Source organism: Cyprinodon variegatus, unplaced genomic scaffold (genome assembly GCF_000732505.1).
Source record: "Cyprinodon variegatus isolate N-32 unplaced genomic scaffold, C_variegatus-1.0 Scaffold1, whole genome shotgun sequence".
Classification (NCBI taxonomy): Eukaryota; Metazoa; Chordata; class Actinopteri; order Cyprinodontiformes; family Cyprinodontidae; genus Cyprinodon; species Cyprinodon variegatus.
In genome coordinates, this window is record NW_015150454.1 from 2,879,364 (window position 1) to 2,896,414 (window position 17,051).

At 35.4% G+C, this 17,051-nt stretch overlaps 2 protein-coding genes across 2 annotated transcripts; one reads left to right on the forward strand and one right to left on the reverse strand.

Moving 5' to 3' along the window:
* Positions 1–601: 601 nt before the first annotated feature.
* LOC107089906 (transmembrane protein 150A-like) lies at positions 602–6,372 on the forward strand. Its single transcript, XM_015382998.1, has 7 exons — positions 602–1,009; positions 1,885–1,932; positions 2,015–2,077; positions 2,157–2,224; positions 2,675–2,805; positions 3,642–3,819; positions 4,214–6,372. The coding sequence occupies exons 1-7, from the start codon at positions 945–947 to the stop codon at positions 4,405–4,407; spliced, it is 747 nt and encodes a 248-aa protein (XP_015238484.1). The 5' UTR covers positions 602–944; the 3' UTR covers positions 4,408–6,372.
* Positions 6,373–9,184: 2,812 nt separating this feature from the next.
* Positions 9,185–16,008, reverse strand: LOC107100654 (eukaryotic translation initiation factor 4E-like). The gene is made up of 7 exons (XM_015399263.1): positions 15,940–16,008; positions 14,043–14,128; positions 12,509–12,604; positions 11,706–11,769; positions 11,219–11,332; positions 10,984–11,123; positions 9,185–10,270 (listed from the first exon to the last, which is right to left on the reverse strand). The coding sequence occupies exons 1-7, from the start codon at positions 15,955–15,957 to the stop codon at positions 10,156–10,158; spliced, it is 633 nt and encodes a 210-aa protein (XP_015254749.1). The 5' UTR covers positions 15,958–16,008; the 3' UTR covers positions 9,185–10,155.
* Positions 16,009–17,051: the final 1,043 nt, after the last annotated feature.

The window sequence follows — 17,051 nt, forward strand, 5'->3', positions numbered from 1 at the left end:
ATTTAGAATCATACGCTGTGGTGACAGAGATTGTTACCAACCCTGATGATCTGACAATATTTGTCAAATCTGATAAAGTTAAACTGATATTGATTTTTATCACCTGTGCAAAGATTTATTTTTTTAAACAAAATAGAAAAGTGGTGCCACTTTCCGGTAAAATTGACCAGGGAAGGAGCTTAGGTTATTAAATTATTAGAGATTTTTCACTGCTTAAAAAGTCTTAATAAACATATATAATCATATATATCTTTTAAGAGTTAAAAAATTCAAAATCAGAAGACAAGATTAATTATTTCAAAACGGTTTCCCATCATTGAGTAAAAAAACAGAAAAACAAAAAAACAAAAAACTAAGCAAACATCACAAACAATTTAAACCCTGCAAAAAATAAACATCAGATTTTTAGCTTCACATTTTACAATATGATTTCACTCCTATTCTTTTGGTCACTTTGCTTTAAAATATACAACTCCACATTCAGAAGATGGTCACTAGGAGTCTGTTAAGAGTAAAACAAACAATGTGATAAAAAGAAAGAAGGCCAACCCCCTGTGTCCCAATACTTTACTCCCAGAACAAGGTGGTGCTTCAAAGGAGTGGCAGAAAGGCAGAAGGAGACTTGTACACAGAAGCTCTGGACTCCTGATTGTGGAGGACTCACTTTTACAACACATAGCTAACTGCTTATTTAAAAAAAATATAAATATATATAGGCTATATATATATATATATATATATATATATACAATCTATTTATTTACTACAGATTTTTGTTTGTTTGTTTTGTTTGTTTTTATGGTTTTGTTACCAAACTTCACCTGAAGATTTTCTGCTGGCTCTATGAGGAATACACACACCTGCGCAGAAGTCTGACACAGAGCGTGTTGGAGACAAAAGAAATCCTTGTTTTTGATTTCATTCTTCTTCCTTAACCCTGAGACATGGTGCTCTGGATCATCCTTCCCATCTCATTGTCGCTGGTGTCCTTCATTGGAACATGGAGCGTGTGAGTTTTTATTGACAGTGTCTCTAATGACTGTATATCCTGGTGAAAAGACAACATTTCATTTTTACAGTTTACAGTCTGCTGCTTTGTGTGTGCTAGAATTAAATGGCAAATTTACAATAGTTTTACTTGTTTTTCACCTTCTAAGCAGATATAATTAAATGTTTTTCTTTTTTTAAAGCTGATAGAACAACTTAGTACACAAAAAGTGGCCTGTCAGAACAATGTCGTTGTTACCGGGGTAATAGCATCCTGTATATATCAATGGGCAAAAACAATAAAAACACAATGGAAGACAAATTATATTGATAAGAGTTGGCCCTGACATTATTCTGTCAAGATTAGGCAACACATAATCTTTAAAAAGTCATCTAAAATAGAGAGTTATAAAAGCACAAATGAACTTATATGTCCCCTGTGTGTATCCTTGAGAGAAACGACTGAAAATATGTGACCTGGCAAGTATATCGTGGGGTGTGCTAGGCGGATAGGCAAGAAAATCTTGAATACATCAGCTACATAATAGATTTCAATAATAATTAATAAGTTGAACTGTGAGTTTAAAGTTTATTTCCTCCTGCTCCCCCCCCGTATTTGGTTCAACCATTAACATTCAAAGGCAGGTACAACAGCATTTTCAACCAGTGCTGGTTTCATGTTTCAGTGTTGCATGAAAAATGAATAAGTTGGTTTAACCTGTTTTAATCTGCTGAAAAAAATAACTATAACTTCTGTTATGATTTCAGAAACCTCTCAAAAACATAGAGGGGAGCAATTTAAATATAAAATCCATTATATCTCCTGCAATCTTTTGGCAAAAGCAAGAATAAAATATATTTATTACAGTTTTTTTTTCTTGATGCGTTTTCTTTCAGATATGGAATGGCTTACTCCAACAATCACGTGTGCTCACTCAGTGATTGGTAAGTTGACTCTCTTTTAAGTGTTCTAACCAATTTTGTTCTAACTCATAAATGGCAACTTTTTTTATTATTATAATTTCAGGAGTGGTGCGAATTACTGCAGGGAGAATAAAACAAAGGGATGTTGCTTGGCTCCTACCATAAGGTAAAAAGTCTGAAACCTTAACGTCTTATTTTGAATTGAATTTTTGACATTGTTAATAAAACAAGCTTTGTTATTCCAGTGGAAGTGGGACTTATGCTCCAGAGAGTTCCCTTTTTACAGCAACCATGAACGCTGGGACCTTTCTATGTGAGTTTAGCAGCAAAATGTTTATACTTTATATCTGAAGTGCCTATAAACAGTAAACGAATGCCAGGACCAACTCTAATTAAATTAAACACGGATTATGAGTTTCTTGGCTGCATTTCTGATAAACGTTCCATTTGTCTGGCCTCTCAATTCAGGTGGTGGCCATATGTTAGATCTTAGCTTGTGTGAACTTCCTGATCTGACATCTGAAGGCCTTTTGTGTTATGGATTTTATTTAGGGGCATCTGATTGAAAAGAGCTTACCGTAATACAAATAGATTTCACGCTCTGCAGATTATGCATCTATTCATCTTTTTCTAACCCCTAAAAACCACAATGAAACATACAAGTTTGAGATTGTAAAATATGAAAAAGGGATATAAATATTTTTGCAAGGCAGTGTACTTCATGTTCTGATATGTGCCATTTAAACTCTGCTTTCTTCTTTAGTTCTGCTGTTCACCATATTCCATCATGCCCATATAATGGAGAAGCACATGTGCCATTCCATGCTGAGCAGAATTGCATTAGCGTTTGGATTAGTGGCAGCTATCGGGGCCTTTGGGGCTGGAAACTGTAACGTAAGTGATTGTTACTGCCGAGTAATATTCAGCAATAATAAAGGGAGCAGGAATCCAAGGGCCTGCACAGCAGAGAGATACTTTATACAAACAGGAGCTATAGCCATAAATACTTATATCAAAACGGAACTGTTTCAATTGACAACCTGTGTTAAAAGGGCAAACAAAGGCAGAGCACTATTTGTTTAAAGCCCTCCTTAAAGATTTCCAGCACAAGAGATGTATTATTTTCTCTTAAATAGATCATAATGTTGCACAGAAATAATACATAACTTTTGATCCTAGATTCAGGTATATAAAGATGTCAACCGGGTCAATAAATTATTTGCTGGTTCCCCCCTACTAAACTAATCACATGCATTCTTTTTTAAATACAAGCATTACCATCATAAGGAAATGAAAAAGCCAAACTATAAAAATAGCTTATTACTGGCGTTAACATAGAAATATATATACTGTTCATGTTTATATACATTTACAAATTGGTTCATAAATATGGTGTGTATTTGGATTCAATCCCTTAAGATCAGTTCTTTGTATGAGACCCTTTTGGATGAGCAAGATCTTAATGGAAAAAAACAAAAAGAAATGCAAACCATGCATAAGTTTGGGAAAGTAAGAACATTTTTGCAAAAACATTGATCTAAAGGCAGAATTTGACAATATAATGATATATTTTACACAATTTATGGGTTTAAAAGCCAATTGCTAAAATGATGGCATCTATACACTTGTCATTGTATATATGAAAAAAAAAAAAACATGAAAATATTCGTTTATTCAACTCTTCATCCATTTGTCCTGATCATAAAAAAACTTGTGATTTCTCTCCATAGCCAGGTGATGTCACATTCATGCACTACCTTGGAGCTGCTGTCAGTTTCACGTCTGCCTGCTTCTACACCATCCTGCTCACCACGCTGACTGCGAAGTGCGTTCTGACAGGGTTCGAGAAGTTCCTCTTCCCTCTGCGCATTTTTTTCACAGTGGTTCAAATCATTGTGACTCTTGGCTGTATCCTTTCAGAGTGCTTGGTGCCAAATCAGCTTTGTTTGCTGAAGGGATTATGCCTTTGTTAATAGAATTTTTATAATTTGCATGATCGTCCCATTTAAATACACTTGATTAGATTAAATATATCTGAAAACATTATAGGTTATAGTGCTTCTTGGTTAACTAAATGGGACTGACTGCTATGGAATGCATGTTAAAAGGACATGGCTTAAAAGCTTGACTAGGTTAATTTTTAACAAACACCTTCCTCGGGCAGTTTATTGTGGGAGTGAATGAGAGCAGAAAATCCAATAATTTATGATCAATCCAGTTTTCAACCAGTCAGAAACAATATTTCCAGTTATTATCATGCATCTAACTTTGTCCAACAGATCCTTTACTCCAAAGCCTGCAGATACCTTTTTGTTTGTCCAAGAAGAATACTTTTACCACCATCTGTCTGCTGTGTTCGAGTGGAGCCTTAGTGTCAACATACAGATGTTTGAGCTCACCTACACCGCTGAGTTTTTCTTCTTCTCGTCATTCATGGTTTCAAACCTGCTGAGCCAACGGGAGGAGGAAAAGCCCTTGATAATATCCATGTCCTGATATATGGCGGCCAGGGTCCAGCAAGAAAGCACGGACAGTGATGAAGGACAAAGAAGGACATCAGTAACAACAGTGGCTGGATCCTGGCTGAAGTTTCAATAGTGTTTTTTTTATGTAGTTTCAGCCTGCGATGGCTTGGACCTGGATCCTTTTCCTTGGGAGGGATTTTTCCACGGCATTTCTGTTTCTTAGCTCATATATTTATTAAAATGCCAACTGCAACAGCAAAAGAACAAAACATGTATTTGTGCTTTATACACAATGCCTTGCAAAAGGATTCCTTCCCTTTGAACTTGTTCCATATATTTGACACATTAACCACAAACTTCAATGTATTTTTTGTGGGATTTTTTTATGACAGACCCTGATGCATAAATGTGAGGTGGAAGGAAAAATACATTTTTCAAAATTGCTAAGAAAATATGAAAAAAAAAAAGTGGTATGTATATTCTTTCGGTAAGTATGTCAGTATGTTATGCAACAATCTTCCACTGCAATTACTGTCAGAGACCAACATTTCTGTCCATTCTCTTTTGTTATTTAGCTCAGGGTCAGTCAGATTAGAGAGAGAATTTCAAGTTTGGCACGGATTGTTCTTTGGATAGATTGGTTTGTTATGACCTCATTTGAAACCATTCCGCAGGTTTTACAATTTGGGTTACTGCCTGGCTGGAAGGAATACTTGCTACTCTGTATTTAAACATGGCATGATGCTACCTCACCAAAATGTTAAGTTTTGGTGTAATAGGACTAGCGCACCATATTTCACATGAGCAACAAACACAAACTGGCAAAATAAGAGAAAGAAAGACAGAGTCTGAAAGCAGATGTCACACTTTTATAAACCATCTTCCTTCCATCTCCCAGTTTTGCTGTACTTTTCCTTGTTGAGTTATTTAAAAACTTGATAAAATACATTCAAATTTGTGGTTTCACTTTAGCAAAATATGAACGTGGGTGTGAATAGTTTTTCCAGCGGTCTGGCTGCGTTACCTTATGGAAAGGATGGCTCTGATGAAAAGATTTGATAAGATGTTTATGCTAATGTTTTGTTTTTTTGTGTGTACAATAACCTTTAAATGTTGACAATATACCAACAAACACACAGTATAGATATGACGTTTAGGCACTTTAATAAATTTAAAAAGTCATGTGTTATATAACAGGATTTAATGTTGCTCACAGGTGGAGGAGGGTGGAGTTCCAGCAGCTCCTAAAGATCCTGTTTGACTAGATGACTAAAGCCAACAGACTTTTAATTGTTCATTCTCACTTAAAACAAACAGACGTCATCGTCCCAAAATGTAATTTTCCAATAGGGTGTTGTCGGCTTAATCTAGCACATTCCCAGAGTGAACCTGTCATGTATTATGAATCAAGGGTTAAAAACTCTTTAAAAACAGTCCCTCACTGATTTTAAAGGAATGTCATAACTGGTAGAAATTGTATGTAACACAGAACATCTGTAGAGGTGTTGGTTTTTTTTTTTTTGTACAAGTTTGTCTAAAACCCACCTTTATAGAAAATGTGAATCATTTCAAATTCTCATTTGTAGAGTTTCTCTTTAACGCATGATTGCCAGGTCCTAATTTTCCAAGAAACGCCTTCAGATTCTCTTCATCTATGATGCATGTTTTTCAAAGTTTCTCTCAGCTTTGTTGAAAAACATCATGAGGCGAAGGATGATGCTACTAGAATCCAGCTGTAATGGTTTTAATAAAACTGTACCATATACTTCAGTTCAAAAAATAAGAGTTTGCTATTTCATGAGAAAATATAAACTGATTTTTATAAAATGGAGAAAAACAAAGAGACAGATAAGCCTCTAATTACAATTTGGTATAAATAGTTTTGCTTGGAAAATCAGTCATAGTAATCACAGATATCCATGTTGTTGGACCAACACCAGTGGATGAGATATTGTACTAGATTTATAAAGTGGATTATGTTCCTACCCACTTCTCCAGACTTTTATTGCATAAATGAAGATGTAAGTAGGCATGTGTTTGAATGTCTATATATTTAAATGAAGATAAAATCATTCATTTTCTAACTTAATTGACTCTTGGAAAAGAATGGACTAGTAAATTAAATAGGAACTGAGAATATTGATGCTGCTATGCACTATAGGAGGGTGAATGGGGTATAGTTAAATACGATTTATATCTTCATACCCCCTTTCAGACATTAGCACTAAATTATACATATAACAATTGTATACATGTCATAATACATGCATGTTAAAGCTGTAAAGAGATAATTATTTTTACTGGGTTGTCTGAAATCCTGACCTCACCTGAAAATTACTGCCAGGGATTTTTAGCTTGAGAGCTACTTTTTGTCTTAATATTCTTTAACAGGTTATGTGACTCCCAGTAATTTGAATAAAAAAGGAATATATGTTTGCATGTAATTGTGCTTTGGCAATAGAATACTGCCATGGCAATTGAAAAAAAACAAACAAAACAACAGCTTCAGTTCGTTTTCTCCCTTTAAAAGTTCTCCCAAATTTTGCAGAATTCTGGTAAAAACTGCGGTTTTCCCCTTTTTTGTTCAACATTTTCCTTGCACTCAACTATCAATGAACGTTGATGGATGAACAACTCTGAACAACCAGCTTCTTCTGCAATGACATTTTGTGGTTTACCATCATTATCTGTGATCTCTGGACTCACCTCAGGTTGGCAATCTTTTCCACGACTTTGTCAGCTATATTATGGCAAATACATAACATTTGAACATTTAAGTTTCATTCATCCATCCATTTTCATCTGCGGTGGGCCATTTAAGTTTATAATATACTTTTCTAGGACAGAGAATATTATAAGTATGGTTAGAATATCTGAATGATGAATAAATATGTTTGTTTTTTTTTGATTGACTCAAACTCCAGCAAACATTGCTATTTTAGAGTCACTTAATTTATAATAATCTGTTTTTTGGGAATCATTATTAGTAAGACTATAGTTGTGGAGATCAATGTAGAGAAAATAATTACATTTGTATGCAACATCTGCACGGTCAGTTGGTTGTAAACAAACCCATAGTATTTTCTGGAATATACAGGTGCTGGTCATAAAATTAGAATATCATGAAAAAGTAGATTGATTTCAGTAATTCCATTTAAAAAGTGAAACTTGTATATTATATTCATACATTACATACAAACTCATATATTTCAGATGTTTATTTTGTTTAATTTTGATGATTACAAATGACAACAAATGAAAATCTCAAATTCATCATATCAGAAAATTAGAATATTGTGAAAAGGTTCAAAATTGATGGCCCCTGGTGCCACACTCTAATCAGCTAATTAACTCAAACCACCTGCAAAAGCCTTTAAATGGTCTTTCAGTCTAGTTCTATAGGCTACACAATCATGGGGAAGACTGCTGACTTGACAGTTGTCCAAAAGACGACCATCGACACCTTGCACAAGGAGGGCAAGACACAAAAGGTCATCGCTAAAGAGGCTGGCTGTTCACAGAGCTCAGTGTCCAAGCACATTAATAGAGAGGCGAAGGGAAGGAAAAGATGTGGTCGAAAAAAGTGTACAAGCAAGAGAGATAACCGCACCCTGGAGAGGATTGTGAAACAAAACCCATTCAAAAATGTGGGGGAGATTCACAAAGAGTGGACTGCAGCTGGAGTGAGTGCTTCAAGAACCACCACACACAGACGTATGAAAGACATGGGTTTCTGCTGTCGCATTCCTTGTGTCAAGCCACTCTTGAACCACAGACAGCGTCAGAAGCGTCTTGCCTGGGCTAAAGAGAAACAGGACTGGACTGCTGGTGAGTGGTCCAAAGTCATGTTCTCTGATGAAAGTAAATTTTGCATTTCCTTTGGAAATCAAGGTCCCAGAGTCTGGAGGAAAAGAAGAGAGGCACTTCATCCACGTTGCTTGAAGTCCAGTGTAAAGTTTCCACAGTCAGTGATGGTTTGGGGTGCCATGTCATCTGCTGGTGTTGGTCCATTGTGTTTTCTGAGGTCCAGGGTCAACGCAGCCACATACCAGGAAGTTTTAGAGCACTTCATGCTTCCTGCAGCTGACCAACTTTTTGGAGATGCAGATTTCATTTTCCAACAGGACTTGGCACCTGCACACAGTGCCAAAGCTACCAGTACCTGGTTGAAGGACCATGGTATCCCTGTTCTTAATTGGCCAGCAAACTCTCCTGACCTTAACCCCATAGAAAATCTATGGGGTATTGTGAAGAAGATGCAATACACCAGACCCAACAATTCAGAAGAGCTAAAAGCCACTATTAGAGCAACCTGGGCTATCATAACACCTGAGCAGTGCCACAGACTGATCGACTCCATGCCACGCCGCATTGCTGCAGTAATACAGGCCAAAGGAGGCCCAACTAAATACTGAGTGCTGTACATGCTCATACTTTTCATGTTCATACTTTTCAGTTGGCCAACATTTCTATAAATCCTTTGTTTTTATTGGTCTTCAGTAATATTCTAATTTTCTGATATGATGAATTTGAGATTTTCATTTGTTGTCATTTGTAATCATCAAAATTAAACAAAATAAACATCTGAAATATATGAGTTTGTATGTAATGTATGAATATAATATACAAGTTTCACTTTTTAAATGGAATTACTGAAATCAATCTACTTTTTCATGATATTCTAATTTTATGACCAGCACCTGTACTCATGATTAGTATATTAGAATTCCTTCAGATGCAATTTCCCCCCAGTGACATGGAGCCAAACCTCACCCCCACATTCTTTACAAAAGTGACAACAAATTTGAGATTTAATGCAAAGCACTTAACCTTTACTTGAAAGAAGGTAATATACATCCTGGAATTACAGATAAAGATACATCATGAGCAAAATCATTTCACAATGAATATCATCTTTCTTTCACATTAACCAAGAGGAGTGCGATATAATCTACAGTTGCTGTTAGGAGAACAGTGAAAAGCACACCAGCCAACACGGAGAAAAATGTTATCTCTAAGCAGTAGTCCTCACTATAAACCTTAACCAAAGAAAAGGAAAAAGAAATACATTGCTGTCTTTCAACTAAGTAACTGCAATTCATACATTATAAATAAATGTAAGTGGGAGAAAACAAAACAAGTAGTACTACAAGCAGTATTCCACAATTCCAGCGTAGCTGAAATAACAAGAGGCCTAAGTTTAAACCTTCTGCTTTGGAGTGTGACCATACCTTTTCCAAACTTTTAAGATACTGTAGACTCTTCATGCTGATTTACCTGAAATCTTGATTTATGCTCTACACTCCTGAATAAATTGAGCTAAAAACCTTAAAACTTCTTCTGTGTAACAAAAGAACCTATAATCTCTTCTGGTGGGGTGAGAAATACTTTTTAGAGGAGAAATCAGCATAAGGAAAAAAAAAAGGCCTTAAAAGTTAAGGGTTTTCTTTCTCAACTCAAAGTTTAGTACTGAAAAAGCTTGTTCTCTCAGCATAGCTATGGGAGGTCACTATACAACTCACACAACTCTTCACCTCTAAAAGGAAATTATTTATGTTCTTTAGCTCTTTTAAGACATCTTGAGCCGGACACTCCATCCAGCCTGGTTCCACTAACTTCTTTTGTTGAGGGAAGCTCAGACTGTACACACTATAAACAATATTTGTTTGCATTAAAAGGAAAAGTACACTATAGTAAGTTGACAACTCAAAAGTTAATGTGATGATGCAGATTGGTAATTGTTTAAATCTACAGCATGTTGAAACAGGGGGAGGGTCTCTCAAACGGAGTACATGTTCTTGGTGGTGGAGCCGCTCTTACTGGACGTGTCGTCATGTGACTGGTAGCCAATCATGGCTTTTATAGGGAGGTTCAGACGCTCTTTGTAAAGTTGCCTGTAGAAAGAAAATGAAAATAAGCTCACAGTCACCACCTAGTGATCAGAAACAGCAGAGGAATTCAGCTCCGACTTAAGGTCACATAACAACCAAAAACTTCAAAGTGTATCATTGAAATTCTATGTGAAGGACCAACATGAAGCCGGTTTCCTATAACTGCTGAGGAAAAGCAACCCCACAGCATGATACAGTCCCCACCGTGATCAAAGGTAGTGATAGTCTGTTCAGACACACGAAGCATTTAATTTACAGGCCAGGAAGGTTAATGTGGCCTCATGACACCAGAGCGTCGTTCAGAATTAGTGCAAAGACTACTGATTGTAATGTTAGCAGATTCTCCCACCTGAGCTGTGGATTTCTGTAGCTCCACTGGGGGTAAAATATCCCTCATAGTTGTGTCTCTGGTAAAAGCTCTTGTTGTGCAGCAGCCAGTGAAGATGGGTGATGTGTTGACCCATTTCATCAACTAATTTCAGAAACTAATTTATTACCTAATCCCAGTATAATTGTCTGTAATTCACTGTATTTAGCGGTATCAGAGTTAGAGGGGCCTAAAAGCTTCAAGCCACACTTTTCAATCAAAGCTTTGCACTTACTCGTGATATTAAAATAGATGAAATTTATGGAGGTTTGTGGCTTTAAATGAAATGAAAAAATGGGAAAATGTCTGAAGTGCACAAATAGTGAAGTAATCTGACTTCCTTACTCACCCTATCGTCATGATGGCTTCCCTGTTTTGGCAGTTGCTTGTCCAGATGGATATTTTATCACCTTTTGGTCTGACGTTGACCACAGCTCCACACACGTCTTCACTCGCTTCATCAAATGAATCACCGACTAAACACAGGAGCTGCAAAATTCAGCATTTCAATGTGTTTTAATTATTGGATTTTGAAACAGATGATGGTAATTTTTGACTAGTGAAAAGACAAACATCAGTGTTACCGTTTCCATCCAGTAGCGATCGAGGTCATTGTGCCTCTGTTGTTTGTTTAGAGTCATCAGCCATCGACCCCCCAGCTTATTCCGGTCATCTTCCCACATTGGCTTAATCCCATCCTGGCACAAAAAACAAAAATTATAACTGAATATGCACACCTAAAAAACATCTGTTCTAGTGACCTTGATTTAACTCTCTGAAGAAAACAATGTCTTGCCTGCTTATTCTATTTTTCAAAGCTTAGACTAGTCCCTTGTCAACCAAGAAAACCAAGCCTTTGATTCAGAGATTTCACTGGTTACATGTTTTAAATATTTGATATATATGAAACCAGCCTTTCTAACTTTAAACATTAAAGAAAAAAAACTAAAATTGGCTTATCAAACACATTAAATAAGTCAAACATTATAGCACAGAATCCAACTAGATGCATGACAGCATGGGCAATACATTTACATACAAGTCAATAAAGAAATAAGGGATTAGACTTACCTTAAATAAGCTATAATCACAGCCATAGCCAAGTTTGCTAGGTTGCTGTATGTGGTTGTATAATCTGTAATGAAGAGCAGAGGAATTGTTGAAACACCAAGCATAGAAACTCAGCAGTATTTTAAACATACATATTAGGTAGGGATGCAAGATACGAGAAAGTGTTGCAAATGCCATAATATTGCTAAATGTTATGACAAAGATATAATATGTCCATTTTCTTCTTTCCTCTGTTTCCATCCCTCTGTGACCGATCCTGTGAGTCTATTTTGTTAAATATCACACCAGCAATATAAATGGAAGATCACAATAGTTGTGATACATTCGCAATGCTAATACTCTAAACAGCCCATTGGAATTATATATATTCATAATAAATTGTGCAGAGTTAATATTAAGCCTTATTTGCTTACGGCAACAGTAGCATGATTAGTAAAACACCCTGGATGAATAGAAGCCTGACAAAGACTTGATAACAACCCCTTCTTGTTTCTGCGTATGGTTTAAGTTGGGAGGCTGCATACATCAACAGACATGTTAATATCATAGAAATATTTAAAATGAATGTTTAACAACCACCTTCACCCCATCAGCTAAATAAAAAATCCAAAAGAACAAAGGGGGAGGGATTATTTCTACTCCTAATCTCTCTTGGTAGAAACCTGATGTAAATTTAAAGTTTATCTGATCCTGAAAATAATCAATGTAAAGCAAATTGCTGCAGTAAACACTTAAAAAATTCCACATAACAATGCATGGCTTGGACAAAAAACAAAACAAACAAACAAACAAAAAAAACTTACGCCCAAAAGTCTTCAACTGTGTCGAACTTGGAGATGAGACGCAGGTTCTCCGTCCAACTTTTACTCTTGTCATTTTTGAAATACCACAGAGCCCATCTAAAAAAAAAAAAAAAAAAAGAGTTTTATCCTCACAAGACAATTTTTGCACTTCACAAAATATTTACCATTTAAATATTTGTCTGAAAAAGGCTTCTACTTTGTATTGTAATCCTATGACCTCAGTTTACAACAGAACAACAGCTTCTTACAAAAGCAGGCATTGACGCAGAAAACCATCAGAGCTCTAGAAATGCAGCTTTTGTGTACAATGGGTGTATTTATTCTTTCATATGTTTCCCAGAGGGGGCGGGGCAAGCTGAGGGCAGACAGGGGACACCAGGCGAACTCAGTGCCCCCACCACCTACAGCTGTTACACTAAACCCAACCATCAGCAGCTATACCAGTAAAGCAAACCCTGTTTATATACATTGCAGAAACACCACTTAACACTTATATCCTCAGTTTAATAAACACTGTTGAAAATTCTTCAGATCACCACATATTTCTTACGTGTTAAAGGTGTCGCTAATTTTCATTTTCCAACGTGGTAACAACCCAAATCCAGTTAAGATTTCAACCACTTTGTTTTATTTGTAAAACTGGAATCACAAAACATTATGCTGAATTTAGAATCTGTTTTTACAGTGTGGTGAAGAGCTTTATGAGTTTGTAAGAGTTGAGATGATAAAAATATGAATATCTGAATAACTTAAGACAATATTTTATGCACATAAACAAAAGGTTTTAGCAATCAGCTATGTTTTGCATCTAAACCAGACTCAATTTAAAAACCAAATGTCAAGTTTAAATACCTGACTTAAAAGCATCAGTGTCAAACAGCTTTTAAAATTCAAGGGGTTGTTTGCTTTGTTTCTTAAATAGTGTGCATTTATTTATTGCTTTTTTTGTAATTTAATAACCAGTTAATAGATTTCCCAAAAACGCACAAGTTGAACATTAACTAGGAATGAAGGACATCATCTAAATTTAAAAATGCTTAACCTTGGATAGCAGAATAAGCAGCATTATTGGAGGGTTGAACGTTACATTCACAAAACAATGTTACACTAGATCCAACTATTTTTGATTTAAGCTGGGTTTGATCGAAAACATCTTGATCAAAATCTCATAGACCCTTAATATAACCAATTAAAATATGCAATAAATATTTGTTAAAACATCAACAGAAAAAAAGTTTTTTTTCCATTCATAAATATGTACTGGATATTTACAACAGCAAAAGTACTTTAATAATTAAGGATTATGTAATTATCTTTTCATTTATTTAGGAAAAACAATATTCCTCTGTGTTTTCAAAAGCTCAACCTGTTGTGCACCCTGCCTAGCAGCTGCTGCTTTCGAGTCCCACGTTTTAAGGAAATCAGGTCGAAACACTTGAAAGTTGGGAGACAATCAAGTGTAGCAGGTTTATAAACAAACTTAAAAGTGGTATAAATGTACACAATCTATTGTGGTTACAGTTTTAATACTCACCTGTTTTGCAAAGGGTGTTTGATATACTGCTCAGGATTTGCAATAACCTGACCATCAGCCTGTTGATCTTCAGTCTCAGCTGCTTTCTATAGAGATAAACACATAAACATATCATACATACATACACAGAAGACGACACGTATAGTTATCAATGTCTGGTAGAGGTATTCTGCATGAATTGTAATTTTTATGTACTGTAGACAAAGAAGGAACTAATATTTAAATCGGGACTACAAAAATCTTGCAATGCTTCTGAATAGAATTTTCATAACATTTTAGTCCTTAATCCCTGAAAACATGGATATTTAAAGTTTTAACATCCGACGTGATAAAGAGATCAGTGCATAAGTAAGACCTCTGAAAGCATGACTATAAACTTGGCGTGTAATGATCTGTAGCACAGGGGCATTCCACCATAATCAAGGAGATATATATATTTATATAAAACAATTTAAACTCAGTGTTGCCCCCAGTAAATATGACAAATAACTAAAAAACAAGTTTTTAAGAATATCAATGATTGTGTAATGTTCCATATAGTGTAGAGTGGTAATTAGTACAGACAGGGCTGCATCTAGGGTTTGCAAGTGCATTCAGGATATCCACTTATATTAATGGTAATAAAAAAATAAATAAAACACCTGGAACTGAGAGCTCATTCTCCTTTGTGATTTAAAAAAATGGTTCTGAATTTCCAGCAACACCAAACATTTTAAGCATCAGAGAACAGAAAACCCCACAAAACAGCAGACAAAACAGTGGGTTGATGCTGTTTTGTAAGGAATGGGGTGAAGTTATGCTGATATAACCAATAAAAACAACATTCCCACATCCTGCACATCTTACTATTTCAACATGTCCATACTATTGAATTTCAATTTAAAGCTTTCCTTTAGGCTTCCTGCTGTAGTTGGATCAATGCTTCACATTATAACTGCTGCTCATGTACTACTAACATCTACCATGAAGTGACCCCAGTAAACATCCATCCAGGTAAATATATTTATTTCAACCTAACATTTTCTTCAGCACCACAGACAGCTCCATGGATTTGTCCAGATCCCAGATTATGGGCACATCTGGTTGGATAAAACAATAGATATATATTAGAAAAAAACATTTAAATAAACCTGCTTAAGTGAAATACATGCAACTTCCCTGCTATTGAGGACACGTATATATAGAGATGAGCATAATTAAAGAAGGACAATGTCGTTTATGTGATCCTTTGAGCTCCCTGCTACATAAAATCCTAAAACAGCTGCAATTTTTGTATCTACCTTATGAAACACTTCTATGGTTTATAGGCCGTACTAACACAATATTATTAACTTATTCTTAGCTCAGATTTTGAATGATATGTATTTGCCTATCACTCTGAATTAACGTTTTGGGTACATACAGATGAAAAACGGACAAATAAATCTCGAGATATGTGTCAAAAAAGTCAAAACTGAGCTAACTGAACTAAGGGTGGCTAGCATTACTTTTAGCAACCGTGCTAGGCTAGCTAAAGCGCGATTCACACGTGTTTTTAACGTCATAAAATTTACCAATAACTTAAAAAGGACGAGATAAAAATGTCGCCACTATATTAGCCACTATATATTAGGTCTGATGTTGATTAAGAGTAAAGCAAACTACTGTGTGAAGTATGAATGAACAAGGTTCAGTCAATCAGTCCCTCCCTGCTGACAAAGTCAGGCACATTGCACTGCATGCTAACGCTAATCCACGCCGATTTAAAAAAAATAAAGTACTGCCACTTAAACACATTACTAGCGTCACTTTTAACTTGGAAACTTTGGGTGTTAAATCAAGCTGATGAGACGAGGTCCCTGCAAGCCTTTCAGTGCGCATCAGTTGGTTATTTTTATCCGTGTTTCCTCTCTCTTACCGGCTCCGATGTCGCCATCTTGACTCGTAGAAAATGATCTGACTGTACACTGCTTCAATCCACTCCTACGGAAGCCGCCACGGTTCAGTTTGGTTCGAGTTCGAGCAGGGCCTTTCCAAATCGGTGGCTACTCCCTCCCCTTACTCACTTCACACTACACTCGCTATGAAGCACCCTCGCTGCTGCTTTAGTTGTTTTTTTTAAATACCAAAATATGTACAAACAAATATAGCAATTAACAAATGTAAATCAAATTTAAAAAAACAAAACAAAAAAACCTGTAGATTAAATCTACAGAGTGCATGACTGAGGCACATTTAGATATTTAAGAATATCAAGTCAACACAATTTAAGTGAAATAAAGAGAACAAAATTCACCAAAATGCACAAAAAGTTGGACTATATGCTTAAGGATTAATGTACATTGGTGGGAAATTCTATCAGCATTTTATACAAATCTTATTTTTCAATATGTTAGAGATTTTAGATATAAATTAAATCATGATTAAAAAAAAAATGCTTGAAACCAGTGGTGATTTTATCATCTATGTTTGCGAAAAGAAGATTTTCACCTGGAAAAAAACGAGATAAAAAAACAATTCTGTTTCTTTTTTTGTTTTTCAGACAAAACTCCAAGTGTTATCATATCTCTAGAAATGTATTCAAAAAGCATACACTTTGTTTTGATCCATTTTTAAAGTTATTCCAAAATATCTTAGTTTTATTGTGTTCATAAAAAATATGGTCTGTTTTTTCCATATGTATTTCACAAAATTAGCATCTGTTATCATCAATGTTGAAACAAAATCTTAATCATTATTTGGAAGGGTAAAAAGCATTTAAGATTTTAAAGTGTGTTTCATTAGCTTTTGGTTGTATAGTTTTAGATGCAAGCTTCTTAACTGTTTAATAGATTTTTATATATATATTTGTAGAGTATGTTAATTTTGTTTATCTTACTAGCCAACAGAGTTTCATTTACATAGGTTCTAATTTTGAGGCTATACAATTTTTTGCCTGTTAGTAAAATTTCATTAACAGAGTGGCTAATTGAGGGTTTATGGAATTATAAGCTCAAAAATTTTGAGTTTGATTAACTGATAGTTAAATGG

What these genes read in the sequence shown, in the direction of transcription:
- LOC107089906 (XM_015382998.1), top strand. Translation starts at nt 945, where the DNA reads ATGGTGCTCTGGATCATCCTTCCCATCTCATTGTCGCTGGTGTCCTTC. An exon ending in TTCATTGGAACATGGAGCGT is followed by an intron (nt 1,010 to 1,884) that starts GTGAGTTTTTAT and finishes GTTTTCTTTCAG; the next exon opens with ATATGGAATGGCTTACTCCA. An exon ending in TGCTTGGCTCCTACCATAAG is followed by an intron (nt 2,078 to 2,156) that starts GTAAAAAGTCTG and finishes TTGTTATTCCAG; the next exon opens with TGGAAGTGGGACTTATGCTC.
- LOC107100654 (XM_015399263.1), bottom strand. An exon ending in ACAGTTGAAGACTTTTGGGC is followed by an intron (nt 11,770 to 12,508) that starts GTAAGTTTTTTT and finishes TCTTCATTACAG; the next exon opens with ATTATACAACCACATACAGC. An exon ending in GTGATTATAGCTTATTTAAG is followed by an intron (nt 11,333 to 11,705) that starts GTAAGTCTAATC and finishes TTTTTGTGCCAG; the next exon opens with GATGGGATTAAGCCAATGTG.